At 46.3% G+C, this 21,922-nt stretch overlaps 1 protein-coding gene, 2 non-coding genes and 1 pseudogene across 3 annotated transcripts in view; 1 reads left to right on the top strand and 3 right to left on the bottom strand.

Moving 5' to 3' along the window:
- Window positions 1-21,922, bottom strand: part of TEX14 (testis expressed 14, intercellular bridge forming factor) — a 105,852-nt gene that overhangs the window by 83,657 nt on the left and 273 nt on the right. Inside the window, 8 exon segments of the mRNA XM_049764792.1 lie at window positions 257-380; window positions 875-988; window positions 2,917-3,047; window positions 4,132-4,216; window positions 7,288-7,424; window positions 8,907-8,990; window positions 8,992-9,073; window positions 11,621-11,735. Of these exon segments, the coding sequence (XP_049620749.1) occupies window positions 257-380; window positions 875-988; window positions 2,917-3,047; window positions 4,132-4,216; window positions 7,288-7,424; window positions 8,907-8,990; window positions 8,992-9,073; window positions 11,621-11,735 (872 nt within the window).
- Window positions 2,395-2,580, top strand: LOC125995345 (uncharacterized; annotated as a pseudogene).
- On the bottom strand, window positions 12,600-12,813 carry LOC125994997 (small nucleolar RNA U3). The gene has a single exon (XR_007490701.1). It is a non-coding gene; the product is annotated as a small nucleolar RNA U3 (small nucleolar RNA).
- LOC125995005 (small nucleolar RNA U3) lies at window positions 16,482-16,695 on the bottom strand. The gene has a single exon (XR_007490702.1). It is a non-coding gene; the product is annotated as a small nucleolar RNA U3 (small nucleolar RNA).

Below are 21,922 nucleotides of genomic sequence, written 5' to 3'. Positions count from 1 at the left end.
ATGCATTCATGTACAACAGGATAGCTGGGGCCAGAGCAATGGCACAGCAGGGAGAGCATTTGCACACAGCCAACCCAGTTTTGATTCCTGGAATCCTATATATATGGGTCCTCTGAGCCCACTAGGAGTTATTCATGAATACTACTGGATATGGCCCCATAACAAAAAAATAGGAAGAGCTACTGCTAGGCAGAAGACAAGGCCTAATGAGAAGCCAGGAGAGTAGTGAGGGAGGATCCATGGAGCAGTCACTCACCCGCTCATGCAGAACCCCGAACAGTGTCCCCACGGTGATACGCTCATATATCAGGCGGATCTTTTCCAGATCCTGGGACAGGCACACAGCCATCAGCTGCAGCAGGTGTGGGTGTCGCAGCTTACTGCAAGAAAAGAAGAAGTTTCAACTAAAGGAAGGAGGATATGGTGGAAAAATGAGCATCTATCTTCCATCGAGGCCTCTTGAACACATTTTGAGTCCAAAAGAGAAGCCTGTCCACATAAAGCTCTTGCAGAAATGCAGGTACCACCTCAGCGCTACCACACCTATGCCATAGGCTACTCTCTAAATCCTCTTCTTGGGGTCCGAGAGATACTACAGTAGGGAGCTTGCTTTTCATGCTTCCATTCCAGGTTTGATCCCAGGCATCCTATCTGATCCCCAACCAATGTCAGGAGTAATTCCTGACTGCATAGGCAGGAGCAACCCAGTGTTTCACCGGGTGTAACTCAAAAACACCAAAAAAAAAAAAAAAAAGATCCTATTATTCGGGCAACTCTTTGAAGTCAAATCGCCAATCAGGAAATGTCCTCCACAACCCAGACCCCCGGATACTGTCTTACAGAGGCCCCCTCTCACCATGGTCCCCATTCTCACCTGCAGTGTTCCTGCTCTGCAATTAGCAAGTCAGACAGCCAGAGCCTGCTGCAGTGTGAGTGGCTGGGCAGACCCAGTTCCTTCACCGTGACCCTGCTCCCATTCCACAACAGGCTACAAGGAGAGGACAGAGTGTGAATGCAAGTGGAGTGAGAATTTCTCCCAGCCCACGAGCACAGAAGTAGTATTTAAAGTCCTGGGCACTCTTGGGGGATCCCTCCCTAAGGTTCCTAAAGAACCCTGAGAGTCTACCAACTGAGAAGTATCCTGATAATTTGTGTGGGTGGGGATGTGTGTGGGGGTATTGGGCCACACCTGTCGGGGCTCAGGGATTACTCCTGGCTCTTTGCTTAGAAATCGCTCCTGGCAAGCTCCAGACACCATATGGGATGCCAGGGATTGAACCAGGGTTATCCCGGATCGTCTGCCTGCAGGAAAAATGCCCTATTGCTGTGCTATTACTCAGGCCCTGTCCTGAAGAATTTGAGGAAGAGAGGGAAGAACTGATCAGGTTTGTGTTTCTGACAATGATACCAGCAATATGGGAGAGAGGCAGAAGGTAAGGCTCAGAAAATGGGAGGCCAGGCCAGGTAAAAGATGCTGGTCACCTGGGTCAAAGAAGTGGACAAAGAGACCAACATGTGATATGGACAGGAAAACAAGGCATGAGTTTGCCAGAGAGAGAGAGAGAGCCTAGGGTTTCTGAAAGAAGCCTCTTTAAAATTGGGTAGTGTGTTTGCCTTGAACATGGCCAACCTGCGTTCAAACCCCTGCACCCCATAAGACCCCTCAAGCACTACTAGAAATAATTTTCGAGTATGGAGCCAGGAATTATCCCTGAGCACTTCCTGGTAGGGGACACCCCCCCCCCAAAAATATCATATAGGTCGGAGAGATGGCACAGCAGGCTGGGTGTCTGCAATGCTTGAATGCTTGCAGCTGACCAGGTTTGATCTCCAGCATCCCAAATGGTCCCTGAGCACCCCCGGGAATGACACCGAAGTGCAGTCAGGAATAACCCCTGAGCACTGCTAGGTGTGGCCAAAAAGAAACAAAAATGAACAAAAAAAAAATGTCTTCCTGAGGCCAGAGAGTGCAGTGTGTAAGGAGGTATTTGCTAGGCACTCTACAGACTTGGATTCAGTTCCCAGCACTCCACATGGTCCCCTAAGCCCATCAGGAATGACCCCCTAAATGCAGACCCAGGAATAGTGTGGCCCCAAAACAATTTTTTAAAAATAGGAGAGGGATTGGAGCAATAGCATAGTGGGTAGGGTACTTGCCTTGCTCACACAGCTGCCCCAGATTTGATCCCTAGCATCCCATATGGTCCCAAGCCTGTAAGGAGTAATTTCTGTGTCCAAACCAGGAGTAACCCTGGAGTGCTGCTAGGTGTGTCCCAAAAACAACAAACAAAAAAAAAAATCACACTAGAAGAATGTTTCTCATAAGCAGGGAAACACTTGCAAGTTCAAAGACATCAAGAAGCCAGAGTGGGAAGACTTATGAGCTTACAACAAAGGGCAATTCCCACAACAAATGTTATTTGCCCAAAAAACAAACAGAAAACAAACAAAAGTGGTGTCCAACACTCTCTCCTGAGCGTGAAATCGGCTTTAAGTGATGCTTTTGCAAGCTACTTTCTGCCACTGATGATCGTTCATAATGTGTTTGAGTTGGTGTGAGCAAGAGAGTATAATCTGAGTGGAAAAGAGAAGAAAGAAAAAAGAAAAAAAAAAGTGGTGTCCAGGTCAAGAGACTTTGATTTAAACATCAGTTCTTCGATATTTAAAAGGAGATTACACTGGGCTAGAGTGATAGCACAGCAGTTGACCCGGGATAGACCCAGGTTCAAATCCTTGACATCCCATATGGTCCCCTGAGCCTGCCAGGAGCGATTTCTGAGTGAAGAGCCAGGAGTAACCCCTGAGAGCTGCAGAGTGTGGGTGTGACCCCCCCCCCCCAGAAAAAAACATTACACAAAACCCCTTCTTCCTGTGGCCTTAATCAGACCCCCCACCTACTGGTCACCTTATACTTACTTGGTCATAACCATGTAGGGGCCACTGAAGAAAGAAAAAGTAGGTTCATCATCAGCTTGTATTACTTCCTTCTCTCCAATCACAGGAAGAGATCCTAAATAGGCCAGCTGTGAGTCCCCTGTGAAATAAAACTGAAAGCAAAGATAGCCTTAATTTGTGGGATCAGGATCCTCAGCATTGCTGGTTGTGGCCCCCCGGAAAAAATGTAAGTGGGTGAGGGGCAGAGAGATAGTACAGCCAGTACAGTGCTTGCCTTGCATGCAGCCAACCTGGATTTAATCTCTGGGATTCTATATGGTCTCCTGAGCACTGCCAGAGTGATCCCTGAGTGCAGAGCCAGAACTAAGTCCTGAGCATTGCTGGAGCTGCCTCCAGAAACAAAAACAAACAAACAAAAAGTTTTTCTAGATACCCTGTGAGACTGGAATATTTTTACCCTTTATAAAGAAACTGAAGCTCATGAAAAAAGGTCAGATGTCTAACTGAAGCACCAGTTTAGGGGCTCCTTGTAGTGTCCATATAACTCAGACCTAAAGAGAACCAAAGTCAACCCAGCTACCTCTCCCCGAGTCCCACCCAGGTTGCCTCTACACAATCAACTCAGGTCTGTGGACTGAGTGGTTGAAACCCAGCAATGTTTCCCAACTCTCTCTTATAGGAAACCAAAGACCCCAAATATGCTGTTTTCCTCCAAAACATGTCTCAACTGAATAGCTCAATTCCTTAAAGGCTCTCCAATAATGCTGGTAAAACTGTTCAGGGCAAGGTTAGTCAGAAAGAAGACCCCTGTGACCAGTGAAGCTCTCTGCCTCTCTTCATGAACAGCAAACCTTCATGGGAACCTAAAGAGTCATTTTTTTTTCCTTTTTCTGGTTGTTTTGGGGCACACCTGGTGGTGCTCAGGGGTTACTCATGGCTCTACACTCAGAAATCGCTCCGCCGGAGGACTGAACTAAAGTCTGTCCTAGATCAGCCATGTGCAAGGCCAACGCCCTACCACTGTGCTATCACTCCTGCCTCAGAAATCTTCCAAGATTTTCAGTAAGAATAAGACATCTCAGAGGGACTCATCCTACAAAGGGGGTACAGAAAGCACTTCAGGTGTAATCTAGAAAGTGGAGGGAGTGGGCTAAGACTATGAGAGATGGACATGATTAGCTGATGGACCATACAGTTAGGCCTGCAAGTGCTGGCTAACCAGGAGCAATCTCTTACCTTCCCAAAGCCAAAGCTGTAGATATTCTGAGCAGAAATGACGCCAGCTTTATGTGGTCGTATAGGAGAGCTACTAGGGCTTCGACTAGGGCTTCTAGAATATTTTAAGGAAGAATAAAAGTAAAATATTAATCTCCATTTCAGAGGAACAACACAGAAGTTCAGAATGTTTAGTAGTTGTTTTGTTTGATTTTTGGGTCACACCCAGAGATGCTGAGGGATTACTCCTTGCTGAGCTCAGAAATTACTCCTGGATAGCTGGAGTGATAGTACAGCAGTAGGGCGTTTGCCTTGCATGCACGTGGCCAACCCAAGATGACTCTGGGTTTGATCCCCAGCATCCTATATGGTCCTCTGAGCCTGCCAGGAGCAATTTCTGAACACAGAGCCAGGAGTAACCCGAGTGCTGCCGGGTGTGACCCAAAAACAAAAATGGGAGAGACTGTTCATCCATTACCCATCAGATAAGGGGCAAATGTCTAAGATATACAAAGTACTAAAAAAACTTAACAAGAAAAAAAACTAACCCCATCAAAAAATGGGGAGAAGAAATGAAGACACTTCCTCAAATAAGAAATACAGATATTGGGGCCGGGCGGTGGCGCTGGAGGTAAGGTGCCTGCCTTGCCTGCGCTAGCCTAGGACGGACCGAGTTCGATCCCCTGGGTCCCATATGGTCCCCCAAGAAGCCAGGAGCAACTTCTGAGCGCATAGCCAGGAGTAACCCCTGAGCGTCACAGGGTGTGGCCCAAAAACCAAAAAAAAAAAAAAAAAAGAAATACAGATAGTCAAAGGCACATGAAAAAAATGTTCTACATCATTAATTATCAGGGAGATACAAATCAAAACAACAATAAGGTACCATCTCGCACCACAGAGGCTGATACACATCACAAAGAATAAGGACAATCAGTGGGGCCGGAGAAATAGCACGGAGGTAAGGCATTTGCCTTCCATGCAGGTCATTGGTTTGAATCCCGGCATCCTATATGGTCCCCTAAGCCTGCCAGGAGTAATTCCTGAGCATTGCCAGGTGTGACCCAAAAACCAAAAACCAAAAAAAAAAAAAAAAAAAAAAAAAAGAACAATCAGTACTGTTGGCGGGATGTGAGGAGAAGAAAGGAACTCTCATTCACTGCTAGTGGGATTGCCGTCTAGTTTAGCCCTTATGGAAAACAATATGGAGATTCCTCAAAAAACTGGAAATTGAGCTCCCATATGATCCAGCTATACCACTCGTAGAGATATACCCAAGGAACACAAAAACGCAATACAAAAATGCCTTCCTCACACTTAAATCATTGCAGCGCTACGTACAATAACCAGAATCTGGAAACAACCCAGTTGTCCGACAACAGATGAGTGGCCAAAGAAACTGTGGTATATATACACAATGGAATATTATGCAGCTGTCAGGAAAAATGAAGTCATGAAATATTTCTATATATGGATGGACATAGAAACTCTTATGCTGAGTGAAATGAGTCAGAGGAGGATAGATGCAAAATATTCCCACTCATCTGGGGGATTTAAGAAAAATAAAAGAGGGGCCGGAGAAATAGCATGGAGGTAAGGCGTTTGCCTTTCATGCAGGAGGTCATTGGTTTGAATCCCGGCGCCCCATATGGTCCCCCGTGCCTGCCAGGAGCAATTTCTGAGCCTGGAGCCAGGAGTAACCCCTGAGCACTGCCGGGTGTGACCCAAAAACCAAAAAAAAAAAAAAAAAAAAAAAAAAAGAAAAATAAAAGACATACCCAGAGATAATAGAGATGAGGGCTGGAAGGACCAGTTCATATGATGCTTGCCATAAAGAGTGGTGAGCACAGGTAGAGAAATAAGTACACTAATAACTATCATGACAATGATAATGAGAGAAATAGAATGCCTGTCTCGAAGACAGGCAGGGGGTAGGGGAGGAGGGATATGGGGGGCATTGGTGGTGGGAAGGTTGCACTGGTGAAGGGGCTTGTTCTTTTCTGTAACTAAAAACTACAAACATGTTTGTTGTAATCATGGTGTTTAAATAAAGTTGCTATTAAAAAAATCATGGGGCCGGAGAGATAGCACAGCGGTGTTTGCCTTGCAAGCAGTCGATCCAGGACCTAACCTGGTTGGTTTGAATCCCGGTGTCCCATATGGTCCCCCGTGCCTACCAGGAGCTATTTCTGAGCAGACAGCCAGGAGTAATCCCTGAGCACCGCCGGGTGTGGCCCAAAAACCAAAAAACAAAACAAACAAACAAAAAAAAACAACAACCTGAGCCACCAGCATCCAGCTCATCTATACTCCCTGATTCCCGATGAATGGAGGAGACGGACTCTCTCCTCAATCACCTCGAGAAATAAGGTCTACATGTTAGGTGTACAAGTTCTAGAAGGCCCACTCTGGGAAACCCTGAGGTGGTGATGAGTCTAGGGTACCACAGAGTAGCACTGGAATAAGTGGGGGTGTGTGTGTAAGGCCCTGTATGTACACTGAACATACACTGACAAGGCCCTCCTTCCCACTTGGGAGGCTTTTTGGAGAGTCTGAGTTCTGTTTACAGATTTATGCTGATACAGACCACTCACACCGGGATGAGGCTTAATTAACCCCAACTTCAGGGGCTAGAAAGAATACACTGAATCTTGCGTAAGGCATTGCAAGCAACCCAATCACAGTCAGGAGTAAGCCCTGAACACCACCAGATGTGGTTCCAGCATCCACAATAAAAGCCTGTCCACTTACTGATGAAAGTTAGCACACTTGTAATATCCAAACCTATTACAGCTGAACACAGGAGCATTCCCACATAAAGCCAGCACTCATTATTTTGTTTGTTTGTTTTTGTTTTTTGGGTCACACCCGGCAGCTCTCAGGGATTACTTCTGGCTCCATGCTCAGAAATCACTCCGGGCAGGCTCAGGGGACCATATGGAATGCCGGGATTCAATCCACCGACCTTCTGCATGCAAGGCAAATGCCTTACCTCCATGCTATCTCTCCAGCCCCTCCAGCACTCATTATTGAAGCAGGCAGATGGCAGTGCTAGAGCCTCTCCTTCCATGCTACATATGGGCAGATACTGGAAGGGGCCATGTCAACTCATGCTGCAGGTTTCCCAGAGGAAGGCAGGGGTGAAGTTAGATATCCAAGTCCACTGGGAAGAGTACTCACCCCGGCATGAGGCCCCCAAAGCGGGGCAGGCTGCTGATGAGTCTCTGAGGAGAGTCAATCTTCTTCAGGAGATCATAGGAGAAGGCCTGGAGGATGGCCTGCATGTGCCAGGTACAGCGTTGCATGAACTCCACCATCTGTAACATAGAAACTCTCCGAAGCGCCTGGCTAGTGACTCCAGGGCTTCAGTGTCAACAGGAAGGTTTGGGAAGTGAGGGTAAATAGGATGGAGAGGCCCACACAGAGAACTTCAAAAATGAAAGAGCCCTGGGGCCGGGCGGTGGCGCTAAAGGTAAGGTGCCTGCCTTGCCTGCGCTAGCCTTGGACGGACCGTGGTTCGATCCCCCCGGTGTCCCATATGGTCCCCCAAGCCAGGAGCAACTTCTGAGCACATAGCCAGGAGTAACCCCTGAGCGTTACCGGGTGTGGCCCAAAAACCAAAAAAAAAAAAAAAAAAAAAAAAAAAATGAAAGAGCCCAGGCAATTTTCTTAAGGTAGGGAATGTTTTTGAGGAGAGGTTTGGGTCAAGGCCCAACAATAGCTAATGAACAGGAAAAGCAGAGGGAAGAAAGGTAGAGAAGAGGGGACCCTTCTCTAGAAGTGTCTTCTCTAGAAAGTAGGGGGACCATATGGGATGCCGAGATTCGAACCACCATCCTTCTGCATGCAAGGCAAACGAGCTACCTCCATGCTATCTCTCCAGCCCTGATTCAGTTATTCTTTCCAGCCCCTGAAGTTGGGTTTAATTAAGCCTCATCCAGGTGTGAGTGGTCTGTATCAGCATGTTAAAAAGACTTTCTTTTCTGCCTTTCTTCTCTGCCTGCCTTCTTCATCTTCCCAATGAATCCCCAGCATTTATGCAGGCCCTCTGGTTTTAGCATTTCTTATTCAGACCTCATTAGAATACTTCACATCTTCCAGTGTGTGCCTCAAGTTACCACCCACTATAAACTGGGGATGAAAGGTCAATTATGAAAAGTAAAAGATGGGGCTGGAGAGATAGCATGGAGGTAAGGCATTTGCCTTGCATGCAGAAGGTTGGTGGTTCAAATCCCAGCATCCCATATGGTCCCCTGAGCCTGCCAGGAGCGATTTCTAAGCGTAGAGCTAGGAGTAGTAACCCCTGAGCGCTGCCGGGTGTGACCCAAAAAAAAAAAAAAAAAAAAAAAAAGAAAAGAAAAGAAAAGTAAGAGTGGGGCCGGAGAGATAGCATGAAGGCAAGGTGTTTGCCTTGCATGCAGAAGGACGGTGGGTCCCCCGAGCCTGCCAGGAGCAATTTCTGAGCATAGAGCAAGGAGTAACCCCTGAGTGTGGCTGGGTGTGACCCCCCCCCCCAAAAGTAAAAGAGTAGTTTAAAGAATTGAATTCAGAACACTTGATGTGAGTTAAGTATCAGTTTAGAGTCAGACAAATTACAAGTGGTTTTCCTCATAACTGAATGTATGGCTAGTAAGAGTCACTAGACTTGCCTGTGGTTTTATAGCTAGACTATGTTACACCCCAGACTAGGTGTCTAGTCACCTGCAAGGCCACTCCAGGATCAGCCTATGTCCCCAGGTTTCAAAATTCCCCAGTCCTGTACTCTGCCTTCATATGCTATGAAACAGATCCACCCTTACCGGTGTGCTGCGTTCCTTCCCTGCTGACAAGGCCCAGGTCTGAGGGTTCCGACCCTTCTCATCATGCAGTCGAAGATCACCCCCCTGCATCCAGCAGTTTGCTAAGGATCCATTGGTTGCCTGAAAATGCTGCTGCGTGGACAGGGGTACTTCCATCAAAGCAGCGGCTGGGACAGAGAAGGAGTGCAAGTGCAGTAGTACGGAAGTGGGAGATTTGATGGGAACAAAGACTTTTTTCCACAAAGGCAGGCTTTCGTGGCATGATTTATCATAAAGGCATTTGTGTGGCTCTGGTCTGCGCCAACAGTAGTTTTTTACATTATCCCTTTCTCCATCCTGATGTCCACCCTTCAAAATGTTATTATTTCCGGGCCCGGAGAGATAGCACAGTGGCGTTTGCCTTGCAAGCAGCCGATCCAGGACCAAAGGTGGTTGGTTCGAATCCCGGTGTCCCATATGGTCCCCCGTGCCTGCCAGGAGCTATTTCTGAGCAGACAGCCAGGAGTCACCCGAGTGCTGCCGGGTGTGGCCCAAAAACCAAAAAAAAAAAAAAAAAGAAGTTATTATTTCCAAATTAATAGAGGAGGAAACTAAAGAGCATAGTGGACATTCATACCAAGGTATGGGAATCTTGTTCCAAATTAAGTATCTTCCCTGCAACCAGACAATGGCTGCCCTGAACCAATTTTGCAAGTCTGGTAACATCATGAGGTCAGGCTGGGAAAATCCAGACAAACAAGGGACCATCTAGCTTTTTTGAGATTGTCTCTATTTCCCCAATCCTAAAATAAGGAGTCACAAAACCTTGGAATCCGCAATTTGTTTAGGGATTTACTATATACAAGAAAAATATGCCAAGGGTCAGAGAGATAGTACATCAGATAATGTTTGCCTTGCAGGTCAACCCAGGTTTAATCAATCCCATATGGTCCCCCAGCTAGCCAGGACCCTGTGCAGAGAGCCAGAAGCATGCCCTGAGTACATACAGCTAGGTGTGGCCCCCCAAACAAAATTATAAAAAAGAAATAAAGGGTCTCGGGCCCGGAGAGATAGCACAGTGGCGTTTGCCTTGCAAGCAGCTGAGCCAGGACCAAAGGTGGTTGGTTCGAATCCCGGTGTCCCATTGGGTCTCCTGTGCCTGTCAGGAGCTATTTCTGAGCAGACAGCCAGGAGTAACCCCCTGAGCACCGCCGGGTGTGGTCCAAAAACGGAAGGAAGGAAGGAAGGAAGGAAGGAAGGAAGGAAGGAAGGAAGGAAGGAAGGAAGGAAGGAAGGAAGGAAGGAAGGAAGGAAGGAAAAGAACAGGTCTGTTCTTGTGTAGCACAGCACTGGTTTATTATACTTGCCACCATTTCATATTAAAATTTAAACCAACTTGTTTGTGGGATGGGGGAACTGTTCAGGGCTGACTTTGCACTCAGAGATCTTTTCTGGCAGTGCTTAGAGGATCATTTGTGGGTGCTGGGAATTAACCTCTGTACCATCTTGCCAATACCTGAACTCATTAGTAAACATGATTTTTTAAAAAAAAACTTAGCAAAAAAAAAAAAAATTTGGCACCAGTATTTGACTTTGTGATTCCATTTTTAAAACACAAAAAAGAGCTAGGCAAAAAGAAGACCCGTTAAGCATGCAAGTAGGTTTAGATATTGATATAGATTAGATACAGACATAAGTGGGCCGGAGAGATAGCATGGAGGTAAAGCGTTTGCCTTTCATGCAGAAGGATGGTGGTTCAAATCCCGGCATCCCTGTGCCTGCCAGGGGCGATTTCTGAGCGTAGAGCCAGGAGTAACCCCTGAGCACTGCCGGTGCAAAAACAAAACAAAACAAAAAAGATATAGACATAAATACAATTAAGTATTAATTATTTGTCTTGCATGTGTAAGGCTCTAATATGTTTAAACCCTGGCACCACAAAAAAATTTTTTTTAAATCGACATTTTTGTTTTTGTTTTTGTTTTTGTTTGTTTGTTTTTGGGCCACACCCTGTGACGCTCAGGGATTACTCCTGGCTATGCACTCAGAAGTTGCTCCTGGCTTCTTGGGGGACCATATGGGACACCGGGGGATCGAACCGCGGTCCGTCCTAGGCTAGCGCAGGCAAGGCAGGCACCTTACCTCCAGCGCCACCGCCCGGCCCCCATCGACATTTTTATAGGCTGTGATGAACTTGGGTACTATAATCCAGAGATAGTCACTAATTAATGACTATTAATTTTCACTTAATCCTTTCATAAGATCTAGTAACACTGCTTAGAAAAGAAAAAAAATAGAGATGGCATGGAGGTAAGGCGTTTGCCTTGCATGCAGAAGGACGGAGGTTTGAATCCTGGCATCCCCTTTGGTCTCCCAAGCCTGCCAGGAGCGATTTCTGAGGATAGAACTAGGAGTGTCCTGAGTGCTGGCAAGTGTGACCCCCCCCCCCAAAAAAAAAAAAAAAAGAAATAAGAAAAAAATCAGGACCAGAACTATGGGTACTTTCAGGACACATTTCTGAGCTATGCTCAGGATTAGATATGGTGCTGGAGACCAAACCTGGTCTCTGCAAGACGCCTAGCAATGTCTTGTTAGCAATTTAAATTATTTCAACAGAAGCTAAGGTAGCAATGGCTCCTTTTCTTAAGTATCCTGTCAAATGAGTGTTCAAATGTTCCAGCCTATCTTAGCAAATTAGTACTTATTTTGTAAATAGAGATGTTTATTATACTTACTGATTTGGATCTGAACCATAATCCACTAGAACATCAACTAATTTTGTAAGGCCTAATAATGCTGCAACAAAAAGTGATGTCTGGCCCAGCGAGTTAATTGCATCAACATAAATTCCTGCAAAAGCAAAAGCTAGGAATCAATATAATTTAAAAATGTTATGAAACAATGTAAGGGAAAAAATTTGTTAGAGAGAAAAAAAAAATCCAAACTTTTCTTTTAAATACTTGCTTAAACACCGTGGATACAAGGTTATTTCCAGTTACAAAATTGTTTATAAGTTTCAGTCATACAGGCACAAACATCACCAGTGCACAGCAAACATTTAATTTTTTTAAACTTTGATTCATTGATTGGCACACACGGGCCACTCCTGGTCGTGCACTCAGAAATCACCCCTGGCAGGCTAGGGATCATATGGGATGGCAGGAATCAAACCAGGTCCCTCCCAGGTCAGTGGCATGCAAGTTTGTATCTACTCTCAGGCCCTGTAATTTTTATTTTTTTTTTATTTTTATTTTTTTTGGTTTTTGGGCCACACCCGGTAACGCTCAGGGGTTACTCCTGGCTATGTCCTGGCTTGGGGGACCATATGGGACACCGGGGGATCGAACCGCGGCCCGTCCAAGGCTAGCGCAGGCAAGGCAGGCACTGTACATTTAGCGCCACCGCCCGGCCCCAGGCCCTGTAATTTTAAACCTTGCCTAGTTTCCAATAAGAACAGACCCCATAGGCTTGAAATAAGAGGACCACAGTACTAAAGTACTCAGAGCTAAAATGTTGACAGAACCAGCGTGTCCTCCTGCATAAAGTTATTAAACACCCAGAAAAGTGCCAACGTAACTAGAAAAAAAAAAAAACATAACCACGTACTACTTAACTAAACTTCTACTAAAACTATCAGTCCTGAAACTTGCTCCATGTAGCAGCCTCTCTCTGCTTTCACACTAATAATCAGCTTCAAAACTGGTTATAGCCCGAACCACTCAGACTGCATCCTCTCCCTCTATCCCTTCCAAAGAAAGGGAAGAACGATCATCAATGGCAAAAGGCAACCGCAGAAGCGACACCTAGAGCCGGCTTCACGCTCAGGAGAGGACGCTCTGACTCCTCCTCGTGGGTTCGGGTGCTCTACACGATCAGAGAAACTTCTCTAGTAACATACTATAGAAATGATCCCTGAAAGTATAGTCTTAACCTGTCGTTCTGCATCTTTCCGGAGTGAACGCAACGCATACACGTTTTGCTTCCGGCGAGTTTTCCTTGCCGGCTACTTTCTCCCTTAAAGACTCACAGATTTAACAGCTATTTCCTAACGATCATTCTCAGTGACAGAACGCCCCCAAACACCTTAAACGGTCTCGTAATTTTCATCAACGGTGGTCTAGTTAATTTCAAAGCCACCGCCCGGCCGTCCTCATTAGCATACGAGCGCGAGGAGCCAATCATTTTCGAGCAGCCGTGACGACAGCAAAGTGCGCCGCTGCGCCCGGACGCGCCTGCGTTGAAGACTGCGGGAAGCTAGAAGGAAAAGTTGAAGGCCCAGGGTGGAAGCCAAAGGGCGGGGGGATGGTACGGCGGTACAGGGACAGCGGAGCGCTTGACTTTTAACCTGGCCGACCCAGGTTCGACCCCGTATGGTTCCCTGAACTAGCTAGGCGTAATCTCTAAGTTCCCTGAGTGTGCCCCCCGCCCCCCCCCCCCAAAAAAAAACGAAGATGGGGCCGGAGAGCGAGCACAACGGTAGGAGGACATTTGCCTTGCAAGCAGCCTATCCAGGAGGGACAGTGGTTCGAATCCCGGCATCCCCATATGGTCCTCCGAGCCTGCCAGGAATGATTTCTGAGCACAGAGCCAGGAGTAACCCCCGAGTGCCGCCGGGTGTGACCTCCCCCCAAAGAAAAACCAACGAAGATAATTCAGATAATCCTAAAAACTATAAAAACTTGATTTTCTTTATTCTTTTCCTTTAAAAAAAAATATGGGACCGGAGAGATAGCATGGAGGTAAGGTGTTTGCCTTTCATACAGAAGGACTGTGGTTCAAATGCCGGCATCCCATATGGTCCCCCGTGCCTGCCAGGGGCGATTTCTGAGCATAGAGCCAGGAGTAATCCCCTGAGCGCTGCCGGGTGTGACCCAAAAAACAAAAACAAAAACAAAAAAACAAACAAAAAAAAAACCCACTAAACACCATATACTAAAGTCCAGATTTGTAAATTCCTAGACTAAGTCAACTAGGCATTTGGGCAAGAATGTCGTTCTACTGATGATAACTGGTCTAAATAATATTGTATGTGAAGGGCAGCTGCTCTCAGTCATACCTGCACCCATGTTTTTTTACTCTTTTTGTCTTTTTGCTTAATTTTCAGGAGTTCCTACTTGCTTCAGGCCTATCCTCCCACCCACCACCCACTCCACCACCACCGCTGGTTCCTGACAGCTTTTTTTTAGAGGTTACTAACACAAGGACCCAATTCTTTTGTATTGGGAAGGAGGTGGCTGGCATGCTCCAACACTTTGTTTTTGTTTTGGGTTTCCTGGCTCTGCTCTCAGAAATCATTCCTGGCGGGCATGGGACCATATGGGATGCCAGGGATCAAACCCAAGTTGGCCACATGAAAGACCCTCTATGTTCTGCTATCATTCTGGTCCTGCTCCAGGCACTTTATGGCTAAAGAGCACAGAGTATGAGGAAGAGGACAAGGCTAGAGGAGTCTGGATCACTTTAACAATTGTTTTTACAGGTCTGAGGACTTGGTAAACCAAGTCTCACACATGCAAGATGCTCTATCATTACTGAGCCACATCCCTGAATCTCAAGTCTGGATTTTTTTGGGAGGTGGGAGGCTCACCAAGTACTCAGGGTCCTATCTCTGTGCTTATATATGCCCTGGCAACGCTCAGGGTGCCAGGATTCAGTCCAGGTTCTACTGCACAGAAAGCAAGTAAGTGTATTATCCAAATACGTCCTATTCTATCACTTGGGCCCACTGAGTATGAATATTTTGTGTGTGTGCTTTTTGGGTTTTGGGTCACACCCAGTAATATTCAAGTTACTCCTGGCTGGATAAGTCACATGCAAAGCAAGCACCCTACCCGCTGTACTATCTCTCCAGGCCCTGGAGTCTGAATTTTTAATTGTGAAGGAAAGCCAGCATGAAATATAAAGGTCTAGAGACTAGGTCTGAAGTCACTGTGTGGTATCTGGGCAATGACCTGCATTTCTCAAATTCAAGTCCACGCTAGGAGATAACAGAGAGGCCTTAAAGGTGACATGCTGCTAAGAAAACTGACAAACATGCCTGGAACAATTTAGTGGAAATACTGATCGAGGAAAAATGAAGAGAGACTAGAGAATTCAACAACTACATTTGCTTTTTCTTCTTCTTTTTTTTTTTTTTTTTTTTTGTTTTTGTTTTTGGGCCACACACTCAGGGGTTACTCCTGGCTATCTGCTCAGAAATCGCAAGGGGCACTCACTATATGGGACACTGGGATTCGAACCAACCACCTTAGGTCCTGGATCCGCTGCTTGCAAGGCAAACGCCACTATCTCTCCAGCCCCACATTTCCTTTTTCTAATTCAAGCATTACAATTCTTTGTGAGCTGTAGACATATAAAATACAGAAGGCAGAACAAATGTTCTTGCATATCCCTGACCTGAGTTTGTTCTTCAACACCCCAGATGGTCCCTCAGTCCTGCCAGGGATGAGCCCTGTAACATACCAGGTATGGTCATAAAACAAGCAAAAGCCCACGTGAGTGAGGCTAAATATACCTATTTTACTGAAGAGATAGGATGTAAAAGGACCACAGTTAAGATTGAAGTAAAGTTTAGGCAGGAGAAATCACACAGCGGCAGAGCGTTTGCTTTGCACGCAGCCAATCCAGGACGGAGAGTGGTTCGAATCCCGGCATCCTATACGGTCCCCCGTGCCTGCCAGGAGCAATTTCTGAGTGCAGAACCAGGAGTAACCCCTGAGCACTGCTACATGTGACCCAAAATCAACAACAACGACTGAGATAAAGAATACATAAGTACCCAAGAGATAAGAGGGTAATTTTCTAAAATAGAAAGGTATCTTGATTAAAAAAAAACACAACAACAACAACAAAAACACATAACATGTAAGCCCATCAAAAAATGGGGAGAAGGGCCGGAGAGACAGCATAGGGTTTTTGCCTTTCATGTAAGTTCGAATCCCTGCGTCCCATATGGTTCCCAAGCCTGCCAGGAGCGATTTCTGAGCCTAGAGCCAGGAGTAAGTTACCCTGAGTGCTGCCAGGTATGACCCAAAAACCAAAAAAAAAAAAAAAAAAAAAAAAGGGGGGGAGAAGAAATGAACAGACATCTCCTCAAAGAAATACAAATGGGGTCCGGAGAGATAGCACAGCGGCGTTTGCCTTGCAAGCAGCCGATCCAGGACCAAAGGTGGTTGGTTTGAATCCCGGTGTCCCATATAGTCCTCCGTGCCTGCCAGGAACTATTTCTGAGCAGACAGCCAGGAGTAACCCCTGAGCAACGCCAGGTGTAGCTCAAAAAGACCAAAAAAAAAACACAAATGGCCAAAAGGTACATGAAAAAACGCTCCTCATTAATCTCTAGTAAGATACAAATCAAAACAAGGTACCATCTTAGGCCACAGACACTGGCTCACACTATAAAGAACAATACTAGCAGCGCTTGCAGGGAGGTGAGAAGAAAAAAATGCATTCACTTAATTACATTAGTGGGAACGCTGTCTAGCCCAGCCTTCCAGAAAGCAATATGGAGCTCCTCAAGAAAATAAACTCAGCTCCCTTATGACCCAGCTCACTAAAGATTGGGGCCAACCCATGAAAAGCTGAGGTTAAATCGAAACCACTCAGACTGCATCCTCTCCCTCTATCCCTTCCAAAGAAAGGGAAGAACGATCATCAATGGCAAAAGGCAGCCGCAGAAGCGACACCTAGAGCCGGTTTCACGCTCAGGAGAGGACGCTCTGACTCCTCCTCGTGGGTTCGGGTGCTCTACACGATCAGAGAAACTTCCCTAGTAACATACTATAGAAATGATCCCTGAAAGTATAGTCTTAACTACTGCAGTGCAGTCGCTCCTGGGTCTATAGCAGCCATCCTCATTTCAGTGATGATGACTTATTTTCCAGGGAGTCAATTGCTCGTTCCCCAATATATATCGTTTGGGTATTTCAGTCATTGTGAATATTTCTGTAACAATTTCGTTCTACATCAAGTTCAAGCACATTTTTTGTTTAACCCAGAAGCACTCGGGAGTTCATTTGCATATAACTTGCTAACAGCCAATCACAAGGTTCGAGCCTCCTTACCCTCCCAATGACGTAATCAGTAACCAAGCGTATCCAGGTCGCACCGCCCCTACAGAAACTAAAGAAACTCAGGTTCCCGACTGTGATCAGTCTGTCCAGTTGAAGAAAGTTGACTACTAGGAAGAACAAACCAGTAAGGTTCTCTCGAAAGAGTAAGAGCAAAGGAAAAAGAGAAAAATCACCGTCCTTCTGAGTCTAAGGCAAACGCCTTACTGCTGTGCTATCTCTCTGCCCCCCCCCCTTTATTTTTGGTTTTTGGATTACACCCGGCAGCGCTCAGGGGTCACTCCTGGCTCAGCACTCAGAAATCGCCCTGGCAGGCTGGAGGTATACATGGGATGCCAGCAATCAAACCGGGTCCCTCCCTGGTCGGCCACATACAAGGCAAATGCTCTACCACTTTGCTATTCCTGTGCCCACCCACCCCCAAATGGTTTTCCTGATGTCACAGCATGGCAGGCATTTAATTGATGGCAAAAGTTTTTTGTAATCTGGGAGATTAATCCCAGAGTCTCTTTTAGGATGGCTGGAGGGGAAGAGGTACAGGGGATCAAATCAAGCTTCAAGGCATGCTCTCCACATTCTCCCAGTGTTAAGGAAGAAAGTTTGAGGAAATCAATATTGCAGCTCAAGCTGGGTAAAAAAAAAAGGGGGGCTTATTTGTACAGACCAAGGGCTCCAGTCACTCTGGCAACTTGTCCCAAAAAAAGAATCCACTCTGCTTTTATGTCTTCAAATCTGAAGTACAAGCAGGCGAGCTTACAAAAGCTAAATTGCATTTAGGCTGACAAGATTATAAAGAGCAAAGTGTTTTTCACAGAACTGTTCTGCCTCAGTTGCCTCTGGTGGTTCAGGCGTCTCTGTGCTACTAAATCTCTTTTTTGGGGGGAGAGGGGGTTTACACCCAGCGGTGCTCAGAAGTTACTCCTGGGTCTATGCTCAAAAGTAGCACCTAGCAGGTTTGGGGACCATATGGAAATCCGGGATTCGAACCACCGTCCTTCTGCATGGAAGGCAAATGCCCCACCTCCATGCTATCTCTCTGGCCCCATTAAATCTCTTTTTTCTTTTTTTTTTTTTTTTTTTTTGGTTTTTGGGCCACACCCATTTGACGCTCAGAGGTTACTCCTGGCTATACGCTCAGAAATTGCCCCTGGCTTGGGGGGACCATATGGGGACGCCGGGGGATCGAACCGCTGTCCGTCCTATGGTAGCGCTTGCAAGGCAGACACCTTACCTCTAGCGCCACCTTCCCGGCCCCTAAATCTCTTTTTTGTTTGATTTTGGTTTTGGGCCATACCCGGGCTTATTCCTGTCTCTACACTCCAAAATCACTCCTAGCAGGCTCGGGGGACCATATGGGACACTGGGAATCAAACCTGGGTCCATCTCAGGTTGGCCATGTGCAAGGCAAATGTCCTACTGCGGTGCTATCTCTCGGGCTTCCATGCTATTAAATCTTTACTACCTTCCCTCACAGCCCCTCTAAAACCACAAATTTCTACCAGTGTCCCTCATGCTCCTTTCTCTACTTGATTAGGTGGTGCTATCACTGGCTTGAAAGAGGTGGTCCCAAGTTGAAAGAGGTGGTCCCAAGGACCCAACCTGACCAAACTAACAGTGACCCATGTTTTATAGAAACAAGATCAATTCTTGATTTTCTCCAAGTTTCTGTGAGTCCTTCTGCACTAGTCCTGACATAGAAATAACAATCCTAGGCCCTGAGAGATAGCACAGTGGCGTTTGCCTTGCAAGCAGCCGATCCAGGACCAAAGGTGGTTGGTTCGAACCCCGGTGTCCCATATGGTCCCCTGTGCCTGCCAAAAGCTATTTCTGAGCAGACAGCCAGGAGTAACCCCTGAGCAATGCCGAGTGTGGCCCAAAAAAAAAAAACAAAAAGAAAGGAAGGAAGGAAGGAAGGAAGGAAGGAAGGAAGGAAGGAAGGAAGGAAGGAAGGAAGGAAGGAAGGAAGGAAGGAAGGAAGGAAAAGAAATAACAATCCTCTTGAAACATGACATAAATTTTCCCCTTTCTCTTCTGTAAGAAGGCCAAGCACCCATCTGTTCTGCAGCACCACTCACTATGGCTAGGGAGTTTAATTGGTCCAGCAACCATATCAGCATCTAATGAACTGCCGTCCTATCTTCTATTTGTAAAATCTGACTATGCTGTACTTGCTGGATATCCATAGCAGCATTTCCCTGTTGGAAGCCATAAGACTTAGAGAGCAAATGGAGTCTCTGATGCCTGAAAAACCAAAGGCCTGCACACCTTACAGGCTGTACTGTGGCATTTCCCCCATGGGCCTAAAGGAAAGAACAGCCATAGTTCAGTTAGCAATAGCCACAAGATGCTCCAATAAACCTTCTGAGTTGATAAGATATAGATCACATCCTGTTAAGCTACCATTGTGAAAGAATGTCTGTATAATCTAAGGGTATGCTGTAAAACTGGAAAGTCCGTCCTGTACGACCCCCCTACTTTTCTATAGACACCATGGAAAAGTACTGACTGTTACTTCCGTATTTTGCTTAACTATAAAAGCTAGCCCCCTTCCAATAAACGTCAGCTCTTGATCAGCCCGTTCGTTTGACTTGAGCTCGTTTCTTTCTCAGCCTCTTTCCTCCATTTCAGGTCGGATCCCGCTCGTGACCCACGAATTACTTCGTGATCCTCATTCTCACACCCCCGCGGGTCGGGGGTCCCCCATCGGGGGTCACATTTCCCCGCCATCCCAGTTGTACCTGCCACAGCAGATCCCTAAAGGATAGGCGGGACCCTTAGCCTGCTTGTCTCTTGACCTAGGCAGAGCCACCAGATTCCCTTGGAAGATGTCTATATTTGACATGAGGAAGACTACTTGGCACCCTGAATTATCGGGGGGATGGCGGGCCTTCCAAAATGATGAAAACTGTCCACGTATTTATTTGGTGGCCTGGTGCAAATGCAAAAAGCTTGTGTTAAGAGTTAAGTTGATGATGTCCTTGATGAGTTTACTGGGGTTGTAATGGTGAAGATAATTTGCCTGTGATCAAGATAAAATCTGTGTCCTTGCCCCCTCTTATACTTTTTGTTTTGTTTTGTTTTGTTTTGTTTTTGGGCCACACCCGGCTGTGCTCAGGGGTTACTCCTGGCTGTCTGCTCAGAAATAGCTCCCGGCAGGCACGGGGGACCATATGGGACACCGGGATTCGAACCAACCACCTTTGGTCCTGGATCGGCTGCTTGCAAGGCAAACACCACTGTGCTATCTCTCCGGGCCCCCTCTTATACTTTTTCATGTGTCTGTCTCATTTCTTGTCGATCTAGAGTTGGCACTGAAGAGCTGTGTATCTGGTTTTCCTCCCAGAGCGACTTAGCATAGGAACTCTTTTTCCCAATTGCCCTTTACAGAGGGCTTTTTTTTTTTTTTTTTGCAAGGGGCCAATGGTGTTCTGGAGGTCTGTCCCTCTTTATTTACCCTTCGTGGAAGGTCTCTTGCAGTTCCATAGTCAGTACCTGTGCTTCCTGTTCTTGCATGTCCCTCTCCTTCTGCCATGACACTTCATGAACGATTACCACCTTAGATGCAATGTTGAGTAGCTCCAATTTTTTTGCCGCGATGTCTTCTAAATGTGTGCAGTTTTCTGTGTACACCTGGCATAGTCTGGGAACAAAGGCTGTACTCGCCATTTATTTGTTCTCTGAGCAACAGCCTCTAGAGAGCAAACAGCAAGTCTGTAGGCCACAATACAGAATAGCTGATTAGTCTCTTAGATCATTTCTGCGTCTTTGGTCAATTTAGTGGTGCTCTGTGTCCCTTCCAGAATTGCTTTTTGTAACAGGTTTGCTTAGCCTGTTGCGGAGTTCAAATCCCAATCAGATAACTCAGTACAATTGGCATTTTGCTGCATTGACTTCCAGGTAGATTGTCTGCAGACACTTTATTTAATTCGTGGTATCAATTCAACTAAATAATTAAAGCAGAAAAAAAACCCTAGGCATTGCCAGAAGTGGCTTAGAAATAACAAGTTTATTCCTAGACCTGAGAGATAGTACAGTCTTGAGCAAAAAATAAGGTTGGGCCAGAGTGATAGTAGGGTAGGGTGTTTGCCTTGCACACAACTGATCTGACCTCAAACACACAAGGAAAGTACTCCACTGCTGACCTACATCCCTGGCCTAGAACATAAATTTGGAACATGAGGTTTGGACCATTGCCTACAGTGTAGTACCTTGGTTGTGCATGGGGGCCTATTCCACTGCTAGGTATTTTTAGGGATTTTTATTTGTTTTGTTTTTGAGTATGTGTGTTTTGTTTTGTTTTGTTTTGTTTTAGGGCCTCACTGGTGCTGCTCAGGACTTCCTCCTGGTGGGGCTCAGAGGACCATACAGAGTGCCAGGGACTGATTGAGGTTTGCCACATGCAAGGCATATACCCTATTCTATCATATACCCTACTATCATTTCGACACTCAAGTCTGAGAACTTTTTTTTTTTTTTTTTTTAGTTTTTGGGTCACACCCGGCTGTGCTCAGGGGTTACTCCTGGCTGTCTGCTCAGAAATAGCTCCTGGCAGGCACGGGGGACCATATGGGACACCGGGATTTGAACCAACCACCTTAGGTCCTGGATCGGCTGCTTGCAAGGCAAACACCGCTGTGCTATCTCTCCGGGCCCAAGTCTGAGAACTTTTAGGGCCAGAACCGTAGTACACTGAGCAGAGCATCTGCCTTGCATACAGCTGACCTGGGTTTGATCCCTAGCAACCCATATGGTTTGATTCCTAGCAACCCCAAGTACTACCAGGAGTATTCCTGAGCACTTCCAACTATGGCCCCAAAACAAGAACAACAAAAACTATATTGTGAAATAGTTGGATAGTCGAAAAACTGGGGTCAAGCAGCCAACCCTGGTTTAACCCCAACACCACACAGGGTCTACTCAGCACTGCCGAGTGATCCCTTGAGCACAGAGCCAGGAGTCAACCCTGTG

This window comes from Suncus etruscus, chromosome 1 (genome assembly GCF_024139225.1).
Source record: "Suncus etruscus isolate mSunEtr1 chromosome 1, mSunEtr1.pri.cur, whole genome shotgun sequence".
Taxonomy (NCBI): domain Eukaryota; kingdom Metazoa; phylum Chordata; class Mammalia; order Eulipotyphla; family Soricidae; genus Suncus; species Suncus etruscus.
Note: the sequence above shows the minus strand (reverse complement) of the source record. Positions and strands in the feature narration are given on the sequence as shown.